Source organism: Neltuma alba, unplaced genomic scaffold, assembly GCF_004799145.2.
Source record: "Neltuma alba isolate B1F8T4 unplaced genomic scaffold, ASM479914v2 tig00013682_pilon, whole genome shotgun sequence".
Classification (NCBI taxonomy): Eukaryota; Viridiplantae; Streptophyta; class Magnoliopsida; order Fabales; family Fabaceae; genus Neltuma; species Neltuma alba.
The window spans coordinates 30,429-50,441 of NW_021637848.1; the positions used below are offsets into that span (position 1 = coordinate 30,429).

General features: G+C 37.0%; 3 protein-coding genes across 3 annotated transcripts; 1 reads left to right on the plus strand and 2 right to left on the minus strand.

Moving 5' to 3' along the window:
* The first annotated feature begins 365 nt into the window (after nt 1–365).
* LOC114738778 (deSI-like protein At4g17486) lies at nt 366–3,087 on the plus strand. Its single transcript, XM_028926848.1, has 3 exons — nt 366–876; nt 1,574–1,861; nt 2,520–3,087. The coding sequence occupies exons 1-3, from the start codon at nt 738–740 to the stop codon at nt 2,672–2,674; spliced, it is 582 nt and encodes a 193-aa protein (XP_028782681.1). The 5' UTR covers nt 366–737; the 3' UTR covers nt 2,675–3,087.
* Nucleotides 3,088–6,754: 3,667 nt separating this feature from the next.
* On the minus strand, nt 6,755–7,780 carry LOC114738773 (uncharacterized). The gene has a single exon (XM_028926841.1). It carries the CDS (start codon nt 7,778–7,780, stop codon nt 6,755–6,757), a length of 1,026 nt encoding a protein of 341 aa, XP_028782674.1.
* Nucleotides 7,781–17,670: 9,890 nt separating this feature from the next.
* LOC114738775 (protein PPLZ02-like) lies at nt 17,671–18,708 on the minus strand. The gene is made up of 2 exons (XM_028926845.1): nt 18,522–18,708; nt 17,671–18,412 (listed from the first exon to the last, which is right to left on the minus strand). Exons 1-2 carry the CDS (start codon nt 18,602–18,604, stop codon nt 17,953–17,955), a joined length of 543 nt encoding a protein of 180 aa, XP_028782678.1. The 5' UTR covers nt 18,605–18,708; the 3' UTR covers nt 17,671–17,952.
* Nucleotides 18,709–20,013: the final 1,305 nt, after the last annotated feature.

Below are 20,013 nucleotides of genomic sequence, written 5' to 3' on the forward strand. Positions count from 1 at the left end.
AAGAGAGAATGGAGCTCCCATCACCAAAAAAAGAAGAAAAAGCAGAGAGAATGGAGCCCCCGTTGTTGGATTTGTGAAAGCCGGTTTCTTTTTTTATTCGGAATCAAAGTTTTGTTGAAGATAGAATTCCAACACAAAACGGAGGAGCACGTTCTATAAATAGGAGTTCCAAATTGGTAAATCCGGGGGTGACTTCAAGGTCAAGCCTTTCGCAGCATGGTTGCGAATTTGTTGCAGAAAAGGCTGAGAGCCAGCACATGTTGCATTCGTCAGTGTACAAAATTAATATTCATTCTATTTTTTTTTTATCTTTTTTGAGCACCCCTTCTTAATTACATTTTATCTTTTTGCAGCGCAATTTTAAAACTTTTTAAAAAATTATTGTTTAGAACAATACCCGCATCTCCTAAGCACGAGGACAATAATAAAGGCAAAAGCACTTTCGGCCGCCGGTAGAAGTCTGGTACAAGACTCTTCTCCTCGCTCTTCTTCTCCCTTTTGGGACAGAGCATAAGAGGAGAAGAAAGAATCATTCTTCGCAGCGAATCTCGAGGCTTCTGACTTCTCAATCCACCCTTGGATTTTCCCTGTTTATTTCCTCCTGGCCCTTGGCCTCACATACCGTCGCCGGAATCAGCTTCTGTGATTCCTGAATCGCAGGCTTTCCTTCTCTGAAGCATACGTTGGCTTCCAACGTTTCGAGGAGGAACTGCTGGAAAATTTTTGGGAATCACATAATGTTGTGTAAAAAGGTGATGAGAACACGGAAGAAGACGCAGGGAAATAATCCGGTGTACCTTAACGTCTATGATCTTACGCCGATCAATGGGTATGCATATTGGTTTGGGCTCGGAGTCTATCATTCTGGTGTTCAAGGTTGGCGAACTTTTTTTCGTTGTACCCTTTTGCTTCAAGTATTTTTTTCTCGTTTCTTTGCTTTCAAGGAAGCCAGGGAGCAAAATGAAATTCTGGGCATTACCTATCTTTAGCGTAAGAGAACCCTAATTCTCATACTCTAGTTTCTCTCGCGGGATAATTGGCAATCAAAATCCTGGATAATCAATTTAGATCCGTGGTTGTGTATTTCGCGTTCCGTTCATGACCACGAATTCTCTGAGCGGGCTAATCGTTATCATGAAATCGAAGAACGGTTGCCTTTATTTTTCTAATACTGTTGTAAGATTATTTCACCAATTTCGTGCCGTGCTTCATTGAGTCGGTTATTGAATTGAAACGATTGAAACGATATATAATAGGCGTGTATTTTGCCAGCCCTGTTTCCAAGAAACCCAATCTGCAGATTATTGCACGCCTAAAGTGGGAGGAAATCTTATTGTAAATTTATAAGAACTGTTCTTCATGCTAATGTGTCTGGACTTGATTGCGGTTTCTCTGCCTTCGTTCACTAAGTTTTGGATTTTAGCCTGATCAGAATGCTACATGTTTGTCTTGTTCTTCAGCATCATCTGAGTAGCGAAAGGGAATTTTTTGTAACTACTGGTTTTACGGCTATATGTTAATTTCGCTCAGAGTGTTAGCACTTATAACAGTTTATTGGTTTAATTTATTGTAGTTCATGGCGTTGAATATGCATTTGGCGCACATGACCGTCCAACATCCGGGATATTCGAATTAGAGCCTCGCCGTTGTCCTGGTTTCACTTTCAGAAAATCAATATATATTGGATCAACAGACTTGAACCCCAGAGAGGTTCGGGCATATATGGAGTCAATAGCTGATAATTATGCTGGGAACTCGTATCATCTTATCACAAAAAACTGCAATCACTTTTGTAACGATGTTTGTCTCAAACTAACCAACAAGTCAATCCCTCGCTGGGTAAATCGACTGGCTCGGCTTGGTAAGAAAGACACCTAAGCTTATTTATATTAATTATCATCTTCCATCCGGTTTATGTGCATTGCTTTTTCACTCACCTCTTAAGGTAATTTTCTAGGCAGATAGAACATATGATTTTCCTTCTGGAAGATGATGCTGTTTTTATGTGTGATAAATGATTAAATGTAGTGGATTAGCTCTGTGATATACTGCGGATCCTACTTTGCATCTCTTAATCTGTTTCAGTTTTGGTTACATGCTTCTCTCTTTCTTTGTTCTCTATATGAATGCTTATCATATTGTTTCATGTCAGCTTCAGGATCCATTACAACCTTATGATTGGTATTGTTGCATGTTGGGGTTTTTGTGTACTTTTATTGGAAGCGGATGGTAGTGCCGACGAAATCTTTTAAAATGGTTGGGATTATCTTGAAAGAATTGTTTTCAACAGAGTCTACCTGCCACTCTGGCATTTGATTCCCCAGCATGAATCGAGAACAGGGCTATTCAGCCAGATTCATTGAAACCTTGAATTGCTAGATACTTTGATTACGCTATAAGTTTTCTCAGTTCACCCGTATCGGTCTAGGAGCCCATGCAACTTTCCTTATGTTCCTCCTACGATTATGGGGAACTCCTTCCCCCTTGATAATAACACGCGCTTCTGAATATGATTGTAGGCTTACTGTGCAACTGCGTTCTTCCGCCTGAACTAAGTGATACGAAGATCCGAGCAGTGTCATCAGATAATGGGGCCTCCGAAGCAGAAAGAAAGAAACTGAAAAGTCATTCTTCTAGAAGATACGAGGCTTCCTCCAAACCGCAATTATCTTGAGGTGCGCCAGTTTATAGCAGTGGCCAATGACGCTGTATACCTCCATCTTCATCTCTGATTAAACCCCGTGATTAACAGTCAGGTAAGTAAAAAGCTGAGGAGGAAAGCAACTTATGTGTCTGCTCCATCTTTATGTTCAATTGTATATTCATAGTGTGCCCATAGCTGCTAGGGAATTGTTCTGTCTCTTTCTCTCCCTCCCTCTGAAATGCTGCCCTCCTACGGTGAGCGCAAATGTCTTTGTCCCCTACTTTTTTTTTTTAATTATTTTTTTTCTGATGCGTGCAATATCATGCGACCACTACATTTGCTGAAGTGTACAATTCAAGGTAGCAATTATAGAAGAAAGATGTACTAATTGAGGAGTATATAGCATACAATTAGCATGTAATTTCGTGAGCCAATGTGCTGTATTCGATTACTGAGTCTCGCTAACAAAGCATCCGATCCTGCAACATCGTCGTTGGGAACTCCGAGGAGCCAACCCGCTTTTAAGGCATACTCTCCAGACTCGAAACAAGCCATTCACTCTTGTTTGTTTTAGGCTCAACTTTTTCTCGGAATGTGTTTTTTGGGTTCCCTGGAGAGTTATTAGCAGATGAGGTTATGATGAATTCACATTTACATCATGCCTCTAGTTTTGCTGAGCGATGATGAGTGCTGATAGGGCCCAACGTAAAGTGGTTGCATGCAGTCAATGAAAGACGGATCAAAGACGGTGGGAATAAAATAGGAAAATACAGAACAAAAAGAAATGGTTAATATGGTTGATGATGCTACTTCCAATGGCTTCAACGACACGTGGGATTTACGTATCGGAAAGGAAGGAAAAGTAAAGGAAGTCAGGCGTGTCGCTCGTGGCGTAACAGCTAATTAAGTTGCAGCCAATAAATGATGCGAGAAGTAAGAACCCCCTCCCCTCGTGCTCCCCAACTCAATTATTAATTAGGCGGAGGCTCCGTCCCATTTGTCGACCTCCAAGCAAGGGTTAAATAATGGAATTTGCTGCCAAACGAACTTTAATTATAATTATACAGTTAAGGGTTAGAGCACATGAGATCCCAGATGAAATCTGACACAAAAACCCAACCTTCTTTGACTGGCCATTGGCGCAGCCCATCCTCTCCTCTCCTGATTCCCATGCTTTTGGTTGTTTTAGAAATGTGAGTCAAATTTATGTACCATCCACAAAGTAATCTGCAATTCGTATTAGGGATAACTAAGGCCATAATCCCTTGTTGGGTACTGCAACTAGTGATATTACCGGGAAATTTGACAAAGCCAACACTGGAGCTCAGAAGGAACCATCAATCTAATTGGCTATCTCGACGCCCCCCATCCTGTCTCACTCCAACCAACATTCCTAGCCACCAAACTCCATGTGGCGGACTCTTTCTCCCTTTCTTGCTTCGCGGCTATTGCCTATTACCAAACACCATCTTCTTTCTTACCTGCCTCCACTCTCAACACTAACATTTAACCTTCCTACTCCTGTTTTTTAACATACTCTTCTTCTTCTTCCTCCTCTTCTTCTTTTAACGTGAACTCTAACACACAGGCAATTATCATTCTTATTCTTTCTATATACTGCCTCCGGTTCTTAATATAAAATCCTACTTTACTTTTATTTTGATCCTAAATATAAGACCCCAATTCACTTTGTCTTTAATATTTATACATTTTTTTCAAAATAGTCTTTCTAACAATGATATTATGGCCAATACACTTGATTAGCAAGGATATTTTAAAAAAGACAATACATATTTATGACAAATAACTAACTTAACTTCTTTTCTTAATCTCCTCAAATTAGTCAATTAGCTCTTATAATTAGGACCGAAGGTAGTATTATATTAAATTGTCTAACATTTGAAGTGGAGTTGAGAAATTCGACCAGTAGATAAAAATATTATTGCAAAAAAATATCACACATAGAAATTTGAGAAGTGGATCCATGAATAGTGACCATACTTTTTCATTTTTTTTCTATGTATTATATTACATTGATTTTATTGTGCACAGGTATACATCTAATTCGTTTAAAGTCCTATTAACATTTGATAATAATTAAGCGCACATTAAATAAATATTGTCACATGACATAAGTAATCAAATACAAAAAGCACTTTACTGAGAGCACGTTCCCGCTACCGAAAAAAATTACCACCTCCGATCCTAATTATAAAAGTTAGTTGACTAATTTGATGAGATTAAGAAAATAAGTTAAGTTAGTTATTTGTAATAAATAGATGTTGTCTTTCCTTAAAAATATCCTTGTTAATCAAGTATATTAGCTAAAACTACCATTATTAGAAGGATTACCTTGAAAAAAAATACAGAAATATGAGAGACAAAGTAGATTGGAGTCTTATATTTAGAGTCAAGATAAAAGTCAAACAAGATCTTATACTACCTCTGGTCCTAATTATAAGAGCCAGTTGACTAATTTGAAGAGATTAAGGAAGTAAGTCGAGTTAGTTATTTGTCTTAAATAGGTGTTGTCTTTTCTAAAATATCTTTGCTAATCAAGTATATTGACTAAAACTATCATTATTAGAAGGGCTACTTTGAAAAAAAATGTATAAATATAAGAGATAAAATGAATTGGGGTTTTATATTTAGAACCAAAATAAAAATCAAATAGGTCTTATATTAAAAACCGGAGGTAGTATTAAGAATCAGAAGTAGTATTTAGCATGATTTGCTTTAGATTTTTCTTTTGGGAGTCGAAAAGGCGTAACATTTTATAACTGTGAAAAAAATAGAGTTATTCATCATAAATTAGAGTGGATTATGTGTCATGAGGTAATTATAAATATTACTATCTCTGATTCTTAATATAAAAATTAGTTAACTAATTTAAGTGGATTAAGAAAGTTTAGTACGTTACTTATTTACCATAAATAGATGTTTTTACTAAAATACCCTTATCAACCATATATATTAGTTAAAACTACTATTTGATGAAATATTTTATGTGGACAATTATTACAAAGACTACTTTAAAAAAATAGATAAATATGAGAATAAAGTGAATTAAGATTTTATATTTAGAATCAAATTAAAAACCAAACTAGTTCTTATCTTAAAAAGCAAATTAGTATCTTTTACATATATGAACAGGGAAGAAGGATAAGAGACGGAAGCATCATGAAGTTACAAAAGTAGAGCAGGAAAATGCAGTGGAAGGTTATTGACCATGCTAAAAATGTAACAGTGGAAAGGAAAGGAGCTTTCAGCCGTGCTCGTAGGGCCGAGGAGACGAACTAGGGTTCATCTTCATCCATCCTTATCCTTTCCGAAAACCCATCTCACCATTTTTTGCAGTGTCCCTCCCATCATCTTCACATAATCACATTCCTTTCCTACTCCTCCACCCTTCTTTAATTTTGCAATTCAATTCCTCGAAGCTATTCGACTTATAGTACTCTGCATCTTTTATTACATTCTTGGTAGATCCTTTTTAGTACTCTTCCTCCTGCCCAATCCTTCATCTGCTTTCACGTTTTTGTTTCGTTCTCGTCAGCAACGTAAAATAATACTATCACTGAAATCGATGAACATGGTTGATGATGAAAACACCAAGTTATCGCCCTGTCCCTAAAAAATCAACTGTTGAATTCAACAATTGGATTATCGGTAGACCGGGTCAAATTGCTAATCTGCGGCTCATACCGGTCCCGATAGTTGCCAAATCAGTCCGATGAAGAAGTCATTATGCGGACCGTAGATATTGCGCATTTTGGATTATTATTCCAATCGTTAATACGCAAATGAAGGGAAAACTATGCTTATTGTTGATGCGCAAATGAAGGACAAACAACAAATTATGACCAAATTCGTTTTGTTCCATTAAGCTTAATCAAAGCTGCTTCTCACAACACGATGAATGCAATAAAGCAAGCATCTATTAGGTGAATTAAAACAGAGTGTACAGAAAGGAAATGGAGCGAGAATCTGCAGAAAGATTTCTTCTTTACGATTCTAAGGAGATTTATTGGACTGACAAATAAATGGGGTTAGTTAGAGAAGTCAGTGCAAGTAATTATGGCAGACAAGAAAGAGAAGCTATAACGATGCTCAACTTTTCCAGGCATAAATGAGCAAAGAAAAGCCAACAGGAACCACCAATTCATTCTCCTCCAGGCTCGACCATTCCAGCACAGAGGAGTTGGCACCCAAGGACCTCGCCGACGACGACATTGACACTGACGATGATGAAAAGCTCTTCCCCAATTCATTGGATCCGCTCAAGTTTTGCTGCTGCGTCCACAAAGTCGTCAAGCTCTTCTCCCCAGTTTCCTTGCCTCCTGCTTCTTCATCATCATCTTCTTCTTCAAATTTGAACATGAAAATCGCATGCCCATCGCCGCTCTCTTTCTCGAACAGCCAGTTGTAGACGTCCCAGGAGATTTGAATGGGAACCCCATCCACTTCCACTTTCTCATTCCCTCTAAATTTCCATTTCAAACGCTTAATCTGCAGCACCCTTTTGCCATCGATGCTGAAGCAGAGCCTGGAGTCGTCTCCGGAAGCGCAATCGATCTCTATGTCTCTCATTCTGCCTCCGAATTTGGCCTTCGTGGAATAAACCTTATTGGCAACCACATGCTCCCTTTTCAGAACAAGAATCTGAGGGGTCAAGGGCTCGCTTGCTCGGGTCCTCGAATAAGCTTCCTTCACGCCATCGCCAACCAGAAGGACCACGTTCTTGTCGACAACGACGGCGACATAGAAACCAGAGAGAGGTTCAGGTCCGGCCCCAAATCTGGCTTTGGAAACATTCCAAAAGATGCGGGTGTTGGGGTAGATCTTCTTGACCCCGCGCTTTTGGCAGCAGAGGAAGGGCTTGATGTGGAGGTGAAAAGAAGCAGAAGCAGAAGAAGGAGGAGGAGGAGAATGAAGATGGGGGAGGTGGTAATGGAGCTGAAGATGAAGGGAACGACCCAGAACAGAGCGAGACCAAGTGAGGGAAACGAAGCCGAGGTGGGTGTGATACAAATAGGTGGTGACGTTGGGATTAGTGGGCGAGAGGGAAGGAGGAGGAGGAGGAGGGTCGTCGGAAGTATGAGAAGGACAAAAGCAACAAGAGAAGGAGGAGGACATGAGTGGGGGTTACAAAAGACTTGTGGTTTTAGTGTGTGATGATGGTATAATGAAGAGAAGGAGGAAGATAGGAATGGGGTTTGCAGGAATGTAGGGTTTCTAATTTCTATCGAGAAGCAGGAGACATGGGGATTTTTATGGGGGAGAAGAGAAGACAGGGACCAGGACCCTGTATTCTACAGCTGTTACTACTATTTTGTGTGTGTGCGTGTTGAGTCTGACCATATCTCGGTGTTCAAAGAGCTGGGAAAAGACCAGAGTGAGGAACCCGGCTTCGCCATCATTTGCCTGCCCGTAAACTAAACTAAAACCCACACTTTGGACTTGGACCTCTGAATTTTCTTATTCCAGTTTTCCCGAAAATGACTCCAAAATATCATTCACAGCAACCTCTCTCCCATCCCAAAAATTCTTCTGATTTTGCCTATCTTTACGACTCCCTTATCTTATGTGACACCTGCCTTTCGAATTTTTCCCTGCATAAATAAAGATAGGCGAACGAGTGCCACTCGAAAATAAATTTTAGTTCTTAAAGAAATTTTTTTTTACCAGCAGTTCTTAAAGAATATTTGATATTTAATTCATCTTCCCTTGACTTAAAAAGTTATTTACTAATAACAGTGGCGTGAATATCACGCGGATCATTTTATGATGTGAAGGAAAATATTACTTTCATTTTTTAATATAAAAACTAATTAACTAATATGAGTAGATTGAGAAAATTAGTTAAGTTAGTTATTTATAATAAATATGTATCATTTTTCTAAAATATCCTCGCTACTAATGAGTATTAGTTAGAACTATTATGTAATAAAATATTTAATACGTACAACTACTACGAGGACTACTTTAAATAAAATAGATAAATATAAGAAATAAAATGAATTAAGGTCTCATATTTAAAATCAAATTAAAAGTCAAACTATCTCTAATATTATCTCTAATATTAAAGACTAGATATAATATTGTTTTATTAATAAGTAATGGAAAAAGTGTGCCATGTGGGCAATGTTGTTACGTTAAACAAAATTTAAATGATTTTTAGGTGAAAATTCACTAAATGCGATTTAATATGACCTATTCTATCTTAACTGGAAAAGAAATAATGAAAGGAATCTAACTTGGGGACGACAGGGCCGCAAGTGGACAAAATTTGAACGCCACAACGCGAATGTCGACCGGGTCAGACCTATCCATCCGAATTCTCAAATCTCTCTCTCTCTCTCTCTCTCTCTCTCTCTCAATATCACAAAAGACAAAATACTGAAAAAAAAAAGTCCTTAAAAATCTGATAACTGTTTTAAGCTCCAACTTAACCGAAATAATAAAAAGTTGAAAATACCTTGTTATTCTTAGTATAGAAAAAATGCTGAAAATATAGTTGTAAATATAAGTCATAATAGTTGTCAATATTACTATCACACTTGTCAATTTATCTGTTAATATAAATTTGAAAAAAATGATTTCAAGTTACACCGTCATTATTAACAAGTGAAGAGTGAGTCAATGGCTAGTAATTTCATATGAGTAATAATTAATTTTTAATCACGACATTATATCATATTATCATAAAAGAATATTAGTCTACATGACATTGTATGCATTGTCTGTTGTTAATTGTTGCACCTTTACTTGTTAATAGCTGCATAATAACTTAATAATTTTCCTACTGATATATGTGATTTTGAAATGTTTTATTTATTTTTTGTTTAGAAAAGTAAGCAAAATGCAAATAGGTCATATATAAATATAAAATTGGGTAATGTTAACAAGTGAATAGGTAATCAATGACAACTAATTTGACAACTTTACGAGTGATAATTGACTTCTAACAATGATGGTATATCATATCATCATTAAAAAAAAATATTAGTCTACAATATATTTTAATATTAATTGTCATTATGTAACTTAAAATCACATTTTTGTCAAATTGATATAAGCAAATAAATTTACAAGTGAAATAGTAATATTAACGATAACTCTCTTTTTTAGGAGCTCTTTTTGTATTAGGAGCAACAAGGTCTTTTTAACATCTTTTATTATTATTGTAGTTAAGTCCTTTTGAGACTGATTTTTGCAGTATTTTGTCTGAGACCGCAGAGCAATTTTTCCTTCTTTTTTTCCCCCTCTTGGGCGAATTATCAAGTCTCAGTATACCTTCATGCTGTTCAGGTGGAAGTTTTATATTTTTACTGATAATTCATTCAATTTAAACATTTAACCATCAAATCCAGTCACTGCCCCCTAAAAATTTATATTTTAAGTAAGACGCTATATATCTTGAAAACGTATTATTCATTTAAGCAAAAAAAAAGGGGGGGTATGTATCCAAACAACAAATTTTATGATTTATATTTAATTAAAAAAATGATAGGATCTCAAATAAATGCGAGGAGGCTATTTATAGGGGAATATGACACGAGGAGGACTGCAAGGCGGGGGGAATTCAAATTAGTTGGATTCAGGGACGGAATGAAAACTACGTAACATCCGCCCAATAAAATAGATGGGGAAGTGATCCAACAGAACCGAGTTTGGTAAGGTGGTTTGAATTTGATGGCCCAATGGCATGAGATAACAAGTTAACCAAACAACCTTCTCAAAGTTAGTCCGTAACTCCCAAAGTGGCTATATAATTAAAAAGCCATCGCGTGTTGACATTTCAAATCGCATGATCAGTAATTGGGAATTATGAACGCTGCTTATCCCCACATGACTCGTAAAATGAGGACTCTTCTAAAACGTAATGTTGTTTCGTCAAGGAATTCCATACCATGCTGCGCACTGAATTCTTGTCAGGAGCTGGGACTAATTTGGATTTCAAATTCACCTGTCGGAAGACGTGGCTGTATTGTATGTTTTGTTTGAAAATGGGAATGGAATTTGCATAATCGCGTTTTGTTCAGAAGGGGAACAGGTGTTTGGATGAGAACACGAGTCAAAGTAAAGGATGGAAATATTAAAAAGGAATTCAAACACCGAGTTTATACGCACAGAATTTTGTTTTGGGGGGATGAAGACAAATGGCGAAAGCAAGTGCCTTGGACAAGTGGAAACCATGAGCCCAGTTAAGATGATCTGCCTCTGTTCATAATCTTAATCTTAATAAATCTAGAAATTGTTAATATTCTGTCGATCAAGATACAGGTCGAAGATGGAAGACTCCTCTCAACCGCCAAAAGGACTCACGTTAGGTGCCCCAGGCGCACCAATGTTTCCTGCCTTCCTTTTTGGAGAATATCAATAAGTTAATTTGGAAAAAAAAATATAAAATATGTCTTCTAAAGAGACCAACATTAACTCTCTAATTGGTTTCTATATTAAGGACCAGAAAAATATGAATTGTTACCTTTGATCCTTAATATAAGAGCTAAATAACTAATTTAAAAAAAAATAAAAAAATTAGTTATATTAGTTATTTGTAACAAATGAAAATTGATTTTCTTAAATTATCCTTATTTAATCATGTGCATTGAAACTGTACTTGCCTGAATATATTTTACAATCAATAAAAGTATTTTTGAGAACGTATTATAAATTTAGGAAACAAAATTGATTAAGATTTTATATCTAGAGTGGGATAATAGTAAGTCAGCTAAGTAACTTTGGAAGGAAGCAAATGCGGTGGGCCTAAGGCTGGTATTTTGGGCTCTTCCGAGAGCCCATCTTAGGAGAAATGGGCCGGACGAACGGCAGGGAAAACTGTCTGTCTGGTGCTCGTCAAGACACAACATGGGTCCACCATGCGCGTCTTCTCTTTAGCTTCTTGTGTCTTCCCAATCCCGCATTTTTATCCTTCAACGGCCTCATAATTTAAGCGCAGAACATTCCGACGCTCAGCGGACAGAGATTTATGAAAAAACTCCAAGGGCAGCTCAGCGTTGATGAAAAAATTGTTGTCTCTAACCAGATTTATCCAATGCAATATTTGCCCTCATGCTACACATTGATCTTCCAATGGTGTTGCTCAATGCTCAATTCTCATTTCCCAGGAAAACCCTATAATGTTAGACATCCATTTTGCAGTCAAATCAAAGCTATCGTTTCTATCAATTTAAACGCTCCACAATTCCCCCATGGTATCACATCACTTTCCCCTTTCAATGAGATAATTCTCGTTCCCCTACGTGTTCATGAATGATTAGCTCCGATCTTTAATATAAGAGTTAACTTGACTTTTAATTTGATACTAGCTTCAGTCCTTAATATAGGACCTTGTTTGACTTTTATTTTGATCCTAAATATAAGACCTCAATCCACTTTGTCTTTCATATTTATATATTTTTTCCCAAGATAGTCCTTCTAATAATGGTAGTTCTAACTAATACATTTGATTAGCAAGGATGTCTTAGGAAAAACAATATTTCTATAACATGTAACTAACTTAACTTATTTCTTTAATATCCTCAAATTAGTCAATTAGCTCTTATAATTAGGACCAGGGGTAGTATTAACAATGAGAACCCAATCTAATTCATCTCTCATATTTTTTTATTTTTGTCAGAATAGACATTGTAGTAGCTGCACATGTTAAAAGTTCTATTAAATAGCAGTTCTAACTAATATACATGATTAGTTAGAATATTTATGAAAGACAACACCTATTTATTATAAACAACTAATTTAACAAACTTTATTAATATACTCAAATTAGTTAATTAGCTTTTATATTAAGGAGTAAAGGTAACATTACTGAAATGTTCGTCCTCTACAGAACCAATACCAAGCAAATCTTAATTTTCTCTATTTATCTAATATCCAGGATGATTACACGATATTCGAAAATTATCGGGCATGATTGATGATAAATGTTAAATTATTGGGTACGCCCTATCCAATATTTCCAGGAGCGATGGGCTCAATCCAAAGTCTAAGAACAAAGTGAGAAGCTAGCCCAGAATAGCCGAAGACCGCGATGATGGGCTTCCATGGTATTTGCATGTGACCTGTAAAATGGGCGTCATTCTGATCACAATCAAGCCACGAACATCAAGCCCAGAGGCTGCCAGAGACCGTGAAGTGGGACCAAGCTCACTACTCACTCATCCACTTGACTTCCCATGAAGCATAGAATTACGAACGTCGCAGAACTGCACGAGACAGGGATATAATGAAAAATCAGCATGAACATGAGTATGTATAACTATATGCTGTTCCGAGTACCTAATTGTTAAGTTAATTTTAGTCCTAAATATAAGATATTTTTTATATTTATCATTTTTTTTAAAACTATCTTTATGGATACTTCCTCAGCCATAATCAAGTAAGTGAGGGAAGGAAGATATTAAGAACGATGATTATGATGTTTTAGAAAAAAAACATGTTATATTTTTCATAATTAACTAATTTACCTAACTTTCTCTATTTAATCAAAATAAATCTTATATCAAATATCAGGCGAGAATATATATGTATGTATATGTATATGTGTATTGATATTACAGAGGATGCTGCAACAAACAGACAACGTCTGTCTTGTTAGTATGGTTAGGACTTGGGAGCATGTGGACGAAAGAGTCCGTGCACATGCAGAAGGAGGGCCAAGTTGGGACACGTCCTCTACTCTTGAACCTACAACCCACCAAACGTTATGGACCCAAATAACCTAACCACGTTCTCTGCATCCTCCTCGTCTGCTCCCTCCAAAAATATCATTCCCCACGAACGTACTCCCCCATTTTCTTCACATAAAGTTTCACTTTTGCCCCCAAAGTATTTTGGCTTTTCATTTGTTGACCCCTCCCCTCCACCAACCCATATATGCCTTTCTTTAATTTCCGTCACTTCCCAACAGTGTTCTTTTTTCCCCTGCTTTTGGATTTATGTATGACTCACCAGATCCCGCGCATCCTTCTCTCGTATATGTATATATTTTCTGGTTTTGTTTGTTTGTTTGTTTGTTCGGGCGTCAGAATTATAGCTTTTGTGTGTGTGTGTGAGAGAGAGATATACATCTTGTCTCTCCTCCCAAACATTAATTTCAAACTAGAGATCCTGTGCAGCATGATTGGGTGCACCATCATTGGTTTTGACCACTTTTTCCTCCTAACCAACACCTTCATCTTTGACTCCTCACTAATTCCTTTTCACTGTTGCAGACTCCACGCAAAGGCCCTTTCTTGTGGCGTAATATCAAACTTCACAGATCTTTTCTGCACTAAAAGCTGTTTACCTGAGCTGGCTATGACCCTCCTTTTGCTGCTACCGTCTGAAATCTGAATCCCTAAATTAAACTACTCAAATCACTTCGTCTTGTGCATTAGCATTACTGTCCTTTGCGTTGCTTCTTTGGGCCGAACAAGCAGTAGACTAACCACCTCCAGCAAATTACCAGCATACATAAATGAATGAATCTTCTCTGCAATAAGATTTTTATATATTCTGAATAGTTTATGGTGTGATAAAGTCAATGTATGGAGAGGAACATGTCCGGAGTATCAACGCTTTCGATGGCTCTAACTTTATAACATATGCAAATCAGTAAAGATTGATTATGCCGACATTAATCATCCTCATTGCGGAGCTACAGGAAAACCGGATAAAAAGTACAAGGAATATGCTCTCTTCATGGATAGGACAGCCACAATCCTTTTTTTTATTTTTATTTTTTCTTAAGTAACGTTGAGGATGGAACGTACGAGACAGGAGAACGAAAGTGTTGAATAATAATGAAAGCCAAACATCTTCAACTGTATTTAACCTAGAAAGATGCACTCCAATCATAAAACCAGAGAAATTTAATTAATGACTCAGACTCACGGTAGGAAACAAAGATAGATCCAAGTCAAAATGCGGGACAAAGTGAGCATCTCATCAAAGCATCAGCTAGCTAATAAATCAACAGCATCCGGGAAAACAGACATGTTCCATGCAAAAAGCTTTTTAATTTTACCCTTGCTTTCGTTATGTTGTGCGTGAGAGAGAGAGAGAGAGAGAGAGAAGGGTGAGGGATAAAGTGAAAACTATATTTCAAGGGATGGAATTGGTGATGTTGGAGGCGGCATGTGTGTGTCTGATGAAAATGGGGGAATTAAGATATAGGTGGGTGTAAAAGTTCAAAGGATTCATGATGGGAAAATTCACTAACATGACATGATTTAACCAACTTTGAGGGAATGTAAATGAAAAGTAGTAAAAATCAAAATAAAGAGGGACTAAAAAGACAGCGTCATATGATGGTTGTGGGGAACAAAATCAATTCCAAGTAACAGGACAACAATGATGGAGTTTCGTCGATAGAGATAGCACACCAAAACACACTTCCCCTCCAGCACCCAACTTTGATTTACTGCCTGCGCTGCGCCTCACAATATAACCAATAATAATTATTATTAATTAACAATCATGAACGCATACTATTTTCTTCTACTAATTTGCAGTAATTTTCGGACTGAAATTAAAAAAAAACTATTTTTCTATGAAAATGTTGTTTATACTTTGATTTATGAAACACTAATACTTTGAAAAAAGATAATCAGACTTTCGTGCTTTCGAGTTTTGTTTTAACATTTACTGCCCTATAATTTATTAATATTTAATACTACCTCCGGTCCTAATTATAAGAGCCAGTTGACTAATTTGAGGAGATTAAAGAAGTAAGTTGAGTTAGTTATTTGTCCTAAATAGGTGTTGTCTTTCCTAAAATATCCTTGTTAATCAAGTGTATTGACTAGAACTATCATTGTTAGAAGGGCTACTTTGAAAAAAAAATGTATAAATATGAGAGACAAAATGGATTGGGATCTTATATTTAGGATTAAAATAAAAGTCAAACAGGATCTTATATTAAGAACTAGAGGTAGTACATATTTACTTCTATTGAGTTAATTTGCGAATTATGCATGTAAGTAGTTTTATATATGAAGATATATATGTTGTGTATCTTTATTTTGAAATAACAAAATGATCATATCTTATTTATCGTATTGTATCATATTTGATAGACATACTAACATCATCTTGGACTTGACGAAAGATATCTTTATGATTCACGAAAATATATATATATATATATGTGGACTATATAGGTTTTGAATTATATTAATAAGTGTTTAAAAATTATACTGTTTATTTTAATTTTATATGAACAGGCCTTATTTGAATAAGCAGGTCTAAAATGACCACACCACCCTGCCCATAATATCCTTGTAAATGGGACAGCAGACAATAAATTTTGGATGAAAATTGACTCATAATTAGTTTATAATTTCTCCAATAGTTTATTCCCCAGGATGCATTCGACAGTTATTGGGACAGTCAATAATAAGGTTAAAGCCATAATTATTTGGGAGAATTTTGGATGCGACAGGAATCTAGCTAGCATTGCCTCATAATGGTGTTGAACCGAATAACATCTGAACTTGCTAATGAAACTGACATGAAACTCTAAAACATGATTAGCTAACGGATTAAGTCTAACTACTAACATTCGACTAAAAAGCATTCACTAACGGCCACTCAAAACTAGAGAAAAATCATCCCCAGAATGGAAAGAGACCCCAAGTGGTAAAAGATAATACCAGATTCACCGCTGATTAAACCTGCATCAGATGCAGATGCGGCCAGAAAACGACATGTTCTCTTTTCATTTAAATTAGCCCCAGTTGTTAATCATGAACCTGTTTTCACACTTCGATGATATTGTCTCCCACTGAGGAATATTACCAGAATTTGATTCAGTGATCCTGATAACGCCATCGTTTTCGCGTTTGTGTTTCGACAGTTTCAAAGATTCTGTTAAGAATTTTAGGACTTCGCTTTCTTGTTTACCAAAAAGGAAATAAACAAACACTATCACTTTTAAATTTCTGAATAGGTCGTGCCCATTTGTTTCAGACTTCAGCGTGAATTTTTGTTGGGTCTGTTAAAAAATGAGCTGGGGACCATGAATATTTCTCAGAAAGAAGGTGTGGATTTCAGAAACATGATTGAGTTTGCTGCGTCAATGGAGGGCCGAGAGAGAGAGAGTGAGTGAAACAGGGGAGATTGAAATATGAACATGGACAGCCTTTTGGAGATTAAAATGGGAAATGGGCCCTCCAAGAATCATTAGAACTTCCACTCAATCTCATTCAGTGTCCATTTTCTTTAGCAGTAGCAGCTATCCCTAACAAAAAGACACCCAATTTTTTAAAAGTATCCTTCCCTTTCCCCCCATTAATAATGGCTTCCTACATATTCACAACAATAAAATACTATATCTGCTCTCTAGCAAGTTCAAATTTTGTTGTTTCATGTATATACTATACCCCACGAAATTGATTCAGAATCATACAGGATACTTCCCACTAACTCTTAACAGAGTTTTCATTTTCTTCGTCATGCCACAATGCCGATAAGAAACTAAATTTGTATCATTATTGGTACAGTTATGCATTTCATTTGATTGACTTACGAGCCCCATATCTTGACGTGAAATTGAATTCAGTTGGTGGAGATCTGAAAAAGAAACATCTTTAGATGCTGCGTTACTGTTTACCAGAAGTACTGTGTCAAGCAAATCATTAACCAAGTACCAGTAGGAACTAGCAATGACTTGCATAACTGTTTAACCATGTCGCAGGATGAGCGAATCTCGAAGCAGTGACTTTGGTGGGGGGTTGAAACAGAGGAAGTCATTAAAATAGGGATTCTGAAGAAAATATATTAGATTTCATCACTCAGGTTGTCAAGTGGTCTGTTCTCTATATTTTTGGGTCATAATATAGCAGAATAAATAGCAATTTTTTCAATTGAATTCAATTCTTATAATTTGTGTCAGAACTAAGAGCTACCTGAGTGCGTAAAATTCTACAATGTTTGAAAAAAACAGATGTTGCCAGTTTTCTCAAAAGCCGTGTCTGTTGACAAATTTTGTCCTCACGTTTCAGGAGAGAGAGAGAGACTAATTTGCAAGTTGCATCAGAGGCCACAGTCTCATAATAGAGCCACGGCACATAATAAATAAAGTAGTAACTTAATAACATTACAACATCGTCGATAATGATCGGCTGTACACATAACATTATCTAAATGAGTCGCTTAGAACGTATATCTAGGACCAAAGGACGAACTAAATTACTAAAGCAGACAGGACAGGGAAGAGGAAGTTGAGAAAAATGGGTTAAATTAGTAAAATGCACTGCATTGCGCACAATTAAGAATGTGAACCAGCATAACGCTGAAACTTTTTAGTCCATCACAGAGCAGAGTTCAATAGAACCGTAATCAAGCAATTCCTCTATCATCTGCTCAATGTGATCCTCTTCAAGAGGTTTGAATTGCTGATTAGTTTCCACCTTCACCTTCTTCATGACCCAATTGGCCTCTGATTCTTGCTCTTCGTGGGCTCTCTTGCGTGGCAACACTGTACCAGAAGAGTTGCTGGCGGAAACGTCAGTATGTGGCGAAGAAGCCACTCTCTGAGGCTCTGGTAATGAAGGTCTAGTCATCTGCAGAGAAGCCACATAGCACCTATGGAGTTTCGCAGTCAAAGTGGCTGAGAGAAGCTTGGAAGATGACTGAGACGCATTGGGGTTATAAGGGAAGTTGGTTCTTGCTCTGGGCCCACACATTAGCCTCGCTGCTTCATCGTAGGCTCTGGCTGCATCCTCTGCGGTTTCGAAAGTACCAAGCCAAATCCTAGTCTTCCTGCGCACAAACAAGAAAAGATTCAATGTCACCATTATTGAAGCAGCATGAGAAACACGCGTGCATGGACGTGGAAACCGGAAACTATGGTACACGAAGGTTCACTTACAATAGAGGATGGCGAATTTCAGAGACCCAAGAACCCCAATGCCTTTGTCGGACGCCTCGGTATCTCTGTTGTGGCCTGCCCATGTTGGAGAAAAAAGAAACGTACTCTGTTCAGGAAAGATTTGTGAGAATGTCTGGGAGAGAATTGAGCTAAGAGGTTTATGTTTGTGTGGTACCAGAGGGAGGAGGAGGAGGAGGTGGGTTTTTGTAGTTGGATTCTTTCACGGACATTAAGACCCTTTTTTTCTAATCCATCTGGCTCCCAATTTAAGCAAAGGGGCCCCACAAGGATTTTCAGGGGTTAACGCTTCTCCCCCCCCCCTTTACTTCTTATTTGCTCCCAGTTGTACATATTGTAATTTGTAAGTCATGATTATTGAATAAGTATCTCCAATGACGTTTCAACTAGCCCAATTTGATTTCACATGTCCCTCCAACTATGAAAGCTACTTTTGTTTGCTCATATCTAAATAATATAATACTGAATTACACTTTATTTTTGCCCTGGAAATATCCAAAATACATGAACCTACCCATAGATTCTTCCCATGTGAATAGGGAGCAGGGGGACATAGCGACTAGATTGTAGTCTGAAGCTTGAACTGCAAAATCCTTGATATATATGTATGTATATATTAAGCTCCTATTGCCCTAACGAAAGTAGTCCCTTGGCACTTTAATTGGAACCCTTTGGGTCATGCTTCTCTGTCAATATCATATTTTAGACCTTGGTTGAATCCATCCGGAGACCAACAAATACTGGAACCATATGTATTTTGCATTATGCGAGTGTGAGAGACAGAGTTTTCTGCCAGAAAAAAAACACACACACACACACACACACAGAGGCATTAGTGGTAACAAAGACACAGTCGATATGAATTAAAATTGTTTAGCATTAAAGTTGGTGCATAAATCTGTTAGTGTGGTGAGGAAAACTTTATGATTGGGTCAATCCCAAGTTGAGACTAAATCAATTAAAGATCAAAGATTCTTAGACCACCATGATTAGGCCATATCATATCATTTGATGGGTGGGGGCGTGAAATGTTCTGTTCTCCCCATACAAACGAACTCTCTGTACTTAGGACAGGCTCTATAGAAACAGTTGCCTGCCTATATTATTGGATGGAGAGTTTGCTTTGATTTAAAGCAAATTGAGGAAAAAACAATATGAAATGGCACGAAGTTGAAAGGTTTGTTTAGAATTAGGGTTGATTTTGTGGGGTTGTGCGAATATTGAGTGCAGAGTTGAATCTTGAATGCTTAAGATTGTTGACAGGGAAACAAAAGCATATGGTACCTGGTATGTGTGAAGACATGAATAGTTTACAAGGTCTTTTGGTAGGTAATGGGCCATCTTCTTCTACTCACTATTCCCCCACATGCCAACGCTTGACTCTCTATCATACAGATTATTACAGATTAATCATGCAACACTTATTCAAAAGAAAAAACAAATAATCTTATACCATATTTATATAAACAGCAGC